Raw genomic sequence first — 8132 nt, 5'->3', positions numbered from 1 at the left:
GAGAGACAGGTCTTTAGAGAGGGACATCATGCTGGGTAGAGTAGAGGGACAGCGCAGGAGGGGAAGACCCTCTATGAGGTGGATCAATTCAGTGACTGGGGTAATCGGGTTGGGTGTGTCAGAGGCAATGAGATTGGCACAGGATAGAGCAGGGTTTAGTTGTACATAGGGTCGCTATGAGTCACAAACGACTCCACGGCACATAACAACAACAACAACCTGTGACACAAAAAGAGTAAAGGCGGGCAAAGTAGCCAGCCCATCAAAAGCCGACCCACATGACTGATCCCCCAACCCACCAACCATGATCTCAATCTCCCCGCCCCAACAAGGGCACCCAGGAGAGCCATAAAAGCAATTGGGAGGGGGGACTTGGGGCTTTTTTCCCCTTGCCACCTTCCTACTGAGGAAGAAAGTCTCCACTAGTGGAGATACTCTGGAGTAAAGTGCTTATTTACAAATGTGTGGATTATTCTTTTGAAGGGCATTTCGTGGCCAGAACATTACTTTTTAAAATTTATTATTATTAATTTTAATGAAAATTTATAGAGTCTTTGGATTTCCATTCATTCATCGTTGCACTTTTCTCCCTGCCCACTCCCCCCTCAATTACTTTTAAAATCTTCTAATGGACTGCAGTCAGAGGTGTCATTATGAATGGAACTCCAAATCACAGGGTTTCACCCGCACTTGCTGTTGATTTCATTGCTTTCCATATGTTTACAGTCACCAGGTATGCCGGATTTTCTGGTGGCTTAGCTACAACATACAGTAATTGTTTTTGTGTGCCATCGAGTCAGATCCGACCCATAGCTGATTCTCTAGCAGATTATCAGAGGCAGAAAATCACATGAGAAGAGATTGCCCATCTTTCTGCTGCAGAGCAGCTGGTGGATTCTAGCTGCATACCTTTGTATTGGCAGAACAGTTCTTTGCCACTAAGCCACCAGACGTCCCTTATGGTAGTTAGCACTTGTGAATGTAGAGCAATAATTTTTTAAAAAAATTAATGAATTAAGTAATGAAAAAGCCAAAAGAAAATGAGAAAAAGATTTTCACTCAGTTGCTAATAATACTATAACAGTAATGTTGCAAATCTAAGACTCACAGAGACCTTACCACTAAGACTCATAGAGACCTTATGACTAAGACTCATAGAGACCTTATGACTAAGACTCTTAGAGACCTTACGACTAAGACTCACAGAGACCTTACGATTAAGACTCACAGAGACCTTACGACTAAGACTCACAGAGACCTTAGGACTAAGACTCACAGAGACCATAGGACTAAGACTCACAGAGACCGTAGGACTAAGACTCACAGAGACCGTAGGACTAAGACTCACAGAGACCGTAGGACTAAGACTCACAGAGACCTTACCACTAAGACTCACAGAGACCACTAAGACTCACAGAGACCTTACCACTAAGACTCACAAAGACCTTACCACTAAGACTCACAGAGACCTTACGACTAAGACTCACAGAGACCTTACGACTAAGACTCACAGAGACCTTATGACTAAGATTCATAGAGACCTTAGAACTAAGACTCATAGAGACCTTAGGTCTAAGACTCATAGAGACCTTAGGTCTAAGACTCATAGAGACCTTAGGAACAATGGATCTGATTCTTGCCCGCCCTATCCCGCTCCATCAATCTCACAGTCAAGGCCATTGTTACAATCACTGTGTCAATTCATATCCTTGAAGATCTTTCTCTCTTCCGCTGACCTTTCCCAGCATGTTCACTTGTCACTTACTGGTATGTGATGAAAATCGACAGTGAACGTTCCCGAGGACTCTGTACAGACTAGTAAGAGAGGAAGTGCATGGCGGTGGTGTGACACCATGTGTGACCCAGGATGACACTGACCCCTGGCTCAGGGAATGGACGTGTCTATGTTATTTAAAATAACATCCGTTCCTCTTTGGTTGCCTCCCAAATGGCATGCATGAAAGACAGCTTGATAGACTGTTTCTATTTGTGTGTCTCTGTCTTCCCCCCACTAGGACCCCTGGTGGTGCAGGGGTTTAAACATCGGGCTGCTAATCAGAAATGGGAATTCACCAGTCATTTACTTGTTCAACAACCTTCAAAACCCTATGGGTCAAAAGGGCAGCATTTGTTCAGGGATGAGAACTGAGGAGGTAGGAAGACAGAGGACTTCTGGACATGAAAATCACAGGGAGGAAGTAGATGAGTGTGGCTGTAACTAATGGCACAGAGCAAACTATGTAGGGAGTTCTGGTGGCTTAATGAGAAGGAGTTGTGCTGCCAACCCAAAGGCATGTGGTTTGAAACCACCAGCTGCTTTACTGAAGAAAGATGGATAAATTCCACCCATGTGATTTACTGCCTCTGAAAACTCATCCAAGGGTCAGCTAGGAGTTGATTCTGACTTGATGGTACGTAACAACAACAACAACAACAACAATAACAACAAAGAAAATATGTAAGAATAGTTGAGTGGAAAAAACAATTAGCATAAGTTTTCACTCAAATCTCAAATGGGGAAAGGAGAAATGCAAATCCTTGTGACAGTTATTTGTCCTATAATGTCATTGTGTTGTTATGTGCAGTCATGTCGCCTGTGACCCATAGCAACCTTATGTACAGCAGCTCTGAACCCTTCCCTGTCCTGAGTCAGTCTCACTAATTCTGACACACCAACTCCCATTACCTCAGTTACTGCATCAATCCATCTCATCCGGGGTCTTCCTTTCCTGCACTGTTCATCCACCCTTCTGAGTATGAAGGACCAGTCAGTCCCTCCTGGCCACATGCATGGAGCTTCAAACTCCTAGCCTCCAAGGAGAGACTTGGTTTTACCTTCCCCAAGACAGACCTATTTGTTTTCTTGGTGATCCATGGTAGTTCAAGCTCTTCTCCAGCATCACAACTCAATCAACTCAATGGGAGTGGGTTTTGGGGTTTGTTGTTCTTCAAGAGAATGAGAAGTCCACTAGAGGAAGGAAGTTATCTCTTTTGTTCATTGCTGTATCCCCAGGGCCTAGATCAACTTCAGAGCTGACTGCTGTGTCTTCTACGTAACATAATAATAGTACTTTAAGGTGTTTCAAGTGAATGGTGAACACTGCCAATTAGGTTTCCTTTTAAACATTATGATACAAGATCAAATACATTGATCATATTTTTCTACGGTGTATCAGCATTTTCATTAGTTACCTTCTGGACAATTCCCTTTCAGTCATCTGGTGCCCGTGTCTCCTTCCATGTTCATCATTGGTTTAGGGATATTGTTGACCATTTGGTCTCATAGAGATGATCACACCACAAGGAAAATTATTAAAAAATTTAATAATAGAATAACATAATAAATATAATTATAAATTGCTTACATGTAATATTTCTTAGATAATATAAATACTGACAACATAATTATGGAAAACAAAAGGCAAAAATAAATGAAAATAGGAACAAAGACAGGAGAGTTCCAACAAACAGAAATCAAGATTTATTTTTTTTTAGAAATCAAGATTTTAAAAAAAAATAAAAAAAAAGAAATCAAGATTTATTTTAATCATCAATAGAATCCCACATAAAATTGCACAGTAATACCATGTGAAAAATCCCACAAATGATTGTTCTTTAAAAAAAAAAAAGCAAACACACTGACAAACCACAAAGGCTAACAAAATTTTAAAAAAATGAGAATGATGTTTTTAAATATTAAAAAAATCTTTTTCTTTATGTTATCAAAGAATAACTTTTCATAATGGCATCTGGCCCCAGCAGATGAATGAGGAAATTTTCTCCAGTTTATAAAGAAGTTTTATATAAATCATCCCACAACACGGCTCATTCTATTCGGTGGTGTGGGTCTTAATACTTCATGCATAAGAATGCTAAATAAAACTATGACGAAGAAATTTTGCATTGTTGAGAACCTGCTAGGGGTTTTCTTGTGTTAGATAAAATTTAAAAAGATAGCAGGAGCGAGCTTCTGCTATCTGTGAGCTCACAATCTTGCTGGGGGTGGGGAACCCAAATCTAGGCAAATATATAGTTCGGTTGCTTCCGTGGGAGTCATTTCCTTGACATAAATTTCTCTCTGCCTTTCATACAGAGACAGGGAGATTGTTGTTGGGTGCTGTCCAGCTGACGGTGACTCATAGCAGATCTGTGAGTGACAGATCTCAGTCTTGCTCTGTACCCTGCACCCTTCTGATCCCTGATATGTTCGAGCCCACTGTTGTAGTCACTGTGTCTAGATTATAGATAATGATATGTCACTTGCTGTGCATCAGACAGCTGGACAATGACTAGGGAGGATGGAAGGAGCGTTGATGCCTTTGAGCTGTGGTGCTGGAGAAGAGTATTGAATATACCATGGATTGCTAGGAGAACAAACAAGTTCATCCTGGAGAGGGTTAAACCAGGGTGCTCCTTGGAGGCAAAGATTCTGAAGCTTCATCTAACATACTTTGTAAGGAGGGACCGACCTGTCCTTGGAGAGGAATGTCTTGCTTGGGAGGGTGGAGGGACAGTGCAGGAGAAGAAGACCCTCAATGAGATGGATTGATTCAGTGACTGGGGTAATGGGGGTAGATTTGTCGGAGACAGTGCGATTGGCACAGGACAGAGCAGAGTTTAGGGCTGTTGTACATCGGGTCAGAGGCAATTCGACAGCACATAACAACAACATGATAAGATATATTCTGTCCAATAGAATATCAATTTCATGAGGGCAGGGATCCATGACTGTTTTGTCCACTACTGTATCCCTGGTGCCTACACAGAGCCTTGCACACAACAGGTGCATACTGAGTTGTTGAGAAAGAAAAAGGAAGGAAAGGAAAGAAGGAAGGGAGAGAGAGACAGAGGAAAGAGAGAGAGAGGGAGGGAGGGAGGAAGGAAGGAAGGAAGGAAGGAAGGAAGGAAGGAAGGAAGGAAGGAAGGAAGGAAGGAAGAAAAGACGTTGTTAAGTCCCTGGATTCAGCTATGCCTGAAGCTGGAGTTGTGAAATAATATCATATGGTAAGACTCTAGTTTCAAATGATACCACACGATAAGAATCTGTTTCCCACTAGCCTACACTTCCATCTCTAAGACCTGGTCAAAGCTGGTGGACTTCTTGCTGACCACACTTTCCTCTCTATTCCCATCCTCCCTCAAGGCCCAGCGACATGCTGCTGGCAGTGACTGGCAGAGTTTCTTCCGCCCAAAATACAAGAAAAGCATAGGGTTGAGGCAGCTGTGGGCCAGGGCAAGGCCGATGACCAGAGGCTCGCCTCGCAGGGCCTTGGCCAGGAGGATGGAGTTGGGAGCGGCAGCAGCAATAACCAAGCCCAGTATGTGGTAGGGGGCCCAGCAGACAAAAAAGCCCACCACGATGGCTGTGCCCAGTGGCCAGCGGCATCGGGACACATGGTCCAGGAGGACACCATGGCAGCTGGCCACGACCAGCAGAGGCACCAAGAAGCCAGCAATGAACCGGACAGCGGACACGGCGCCCTCAGCTAGGGACGAGCCGCCGTAGTCCACCACACACTCCAGGCGTGGTGGGAAGTGCTCCTGGTACAGCCGGCGGTAGGCAAAGGAGGGCCCGGTCAACAGCAAGGCCAGGGCCCAGGTGGCTGCACAAACTGCCCACACCCCACGTGCCCGCCAAGCTGCTGTCCCCCAGCCGGGCCGGAGGGCCAGCAGGCAGAGGTCAGCACTGAGGGCGGCCAGGAGGAGGACGCTGGCGTACATGGACAGCAGGATGACCGAGGGCAGGAGCCGACAGCCCACAGCCCCGTATGGCCAGTGGCCTTGCCAGGCGATGGGCACCGCCAGAATGGGGAGCGCCAGGCAGCAGAGAAGGTCAGCCCCAGCCAAGTGCAAGAACCACGTGGCCCCGACACGCCGCCGGGCCTCCCTGCCCATCACCCAGGCCACCAAGGCATTGCCCGGCACGCCCACGAGGAAGACAGCAGCGTAGAGCAGCAGTGGGGCGGTGCGCAGGGGGTCGGGGGACAGGCAGGAGCCGGAAGGGCAGTCCACTGGGAGGGCCGCGAGGTCATCGTAGTTGTAGTCATAGTAGCTGTTGTTGGAAGGGTCTTCCATCCAGCGGTTGGTGGCCTAGGCAAGAGGGAAAAAGCATGTCAACTCCAGTCATAGAAAACCAAGAGTCTGGGGACGCTGAGGGGCAGGGACCCCCAGCCCAACCCCACCCTGTTGCCATCCATGGCCGCGTGGAACTGCCCTGGAGGGGTCTTCACGGCTGTGTCTTTATGAACCAGACCGTCTCTTTCTCCTCCAGAGCAGCTAGCTGGTGCGTCTGAACCACTGATTTCTTTCTTGGTAGCTGAGTGCTCTTCTATCATCCCGTTATGAGACTTCCAACCCCAGTCTATTGAGAGGGCTTCTTGTGTTGATTTCAAATTGTAGTCACATTGTTTACAACGGAAGGGAGCTCCGGTGGCTTAGTGGTAAGGAATTGCGCTGCCAGTGCCAAGGTACGCAGTTCGAATCCACCTGCTGCTTTGTAGGAGAAAGACAAGCAATCTCTTCCCGGGCGATGGATTGCCTCTCAAGACCTGCTGGAGGGTCAGCGCTGGGTCAGCTCTGACTCAAGGGCTCACACAACAACAGTAACACACACAGTGGAGACCCTGCCCCGTTCCTGTGCCATCGTCACAACCGCTGCTGTGCTCAGGCTGACTGTTGTCACTGTGCCAGCCCATCTCGTCCAGGGGCTCCCCCTGCTTCGCTGACCCCCTACTTGACCAAGAGTGAGGTCCTTCTCCAGAGACTGGCCTCTCCTGAGAACATGGCCTAACTCACTCTATATCTATCTCTCTCTCTATATCTATCATTATTATTATCTGTCTATTGTTATTATCATTATCTATCATTATTATTATCATCATCATTATCTGTCTATTATTATTATAATTATCTATCATTATTATTATTACTGTCATCATTATCTATTATTATTATTATCTATCACTATCATTATCATCATTATCTATCTGTCTATGTTATTATTATCATTATCTAGCTATCTATCAACTATCTATCATTATTATTCTATCAGTCTATGTTATTATTATCATTATCTAGCTATCTATCAACTATCTATCATTATTATTCTATCTATCTATCTATCTATCTATCTATCTATCTATCTATCTACCTATCATCTATCTATCTATCTACCTTGGAAACTGTTATTGTTAAGTGCCATCAAGTCATAGGCGACTCATAGTGACCCTATGAACGAAAGACCTGGACACCTGTATAATTTTCATCCTTTCTCCAGGTTCATAGGGTTTCCAGAGGCCAGCTATTATGGAAGTGGATGCCACTCCTGCTTCCAGGGTTGTTTTAATCAGGAAGCTCCACCAAACACTGTCCACCATGGGTAGCCATTATCACATTTGACACATCAGTGTCACAATGTTTAGCATCACAGGTTACCTCTGTACAGTGCTATGTCACTTAAAACCCCAAGTTCCGAATGGATTTCAAAACCAAGTCATGGTTTGAACTCCATGAGCTAAAGCTTTCCTACTGTGTCTCCCCACACAAAAAAAGGCCGGACTGGAAGCATTCTGTTGCTTCCTCAAGTTCCAACCAGATTTCAAAACAAAGGCATGGCTGGAAACTAGAGCTTGTTCCAAGATTCTGTTTTGCAGCTATGCACTATTATAAGATTGTTGTCGGGTGCCATCCAATCAGCTCTCACCGAGAGATTCAGGGACAAGCAGTCTCTGATTTACAACGTATCTGAATTAAAATGAATCATACTTTTGGTTTGGGGGCTTGGCTTTTGTCTAATACATTATGGGGGGGTGTGCTCTGGTGGCCTAGTCTGTAGGAAGCTGCACTTCTAAACCAAAGGCCGCACCCCGCTGGCCATGCAAACCCTGCAGCAGCTCCATGGAAGCAATCTGTGCACACTCATTAATTACAGCCCCCAGAACCCACTGGAGGGTCAGCTCCAGTATCTAGAATACTGGGCTTCTAAATATTGGGTTGAGTTCATTAGAATGATAGGATACTGCTGTGTAGACGAGACTATAGACTATTCTCATATTGGAACTCCAATTCATCGCTGCAGAGTGGTTTCCAACTCATAGTAACTCTTCAGGACAGAGGAGAACAGCCTCGTGGAC

The 8132-nt window shown here is 45.3% G+C and overlaps 1 protein-coding gene across 1 annotated transcript; it reads right to left on the bottom strand.

The window, feature by feature from the left end:
- Window positions 1-5058: 5058 nt before the first annotated feature.
- C5AR2 (complement component 5a receptor 2) lies at window positions 5059-6075 on the bottom strand. Its single transcript, XM_006898632.1, has one exon. The coding sequence runs from the start codon at window positions 6073-6075 to the stop codon at window positions 5059-5061; it is 1017 nt and encodes a 338-aa protein (XP_006898694.1).
- Between the last annotated feature and the right edge of the window lie 2057 nt (window positions 6076-8132).

This window comes from Elephantulus edwardii, unplaced genomic scaffold (genome assembly GCF_000299155.1).
Source record: "Elephantulus edwardii isolate Elephantulus edwardi_28Jun2011 unplaced genomic scaffold, EleEdw1.0 scaffold00236, whole genome shotgun sequence".
In the NCBI taxonomy this organism is placed as follows: Eukaryota; Metazoa; Chordata; class Mammalia; order Macroscelidea; family Macroscelididae; genus Elephantulus; species Elephantulus edwardii.
Note: the sequence above shows the minus strand (reverse complement) of the source record. Positions and strands in the feature narration are given on the sequence as shown.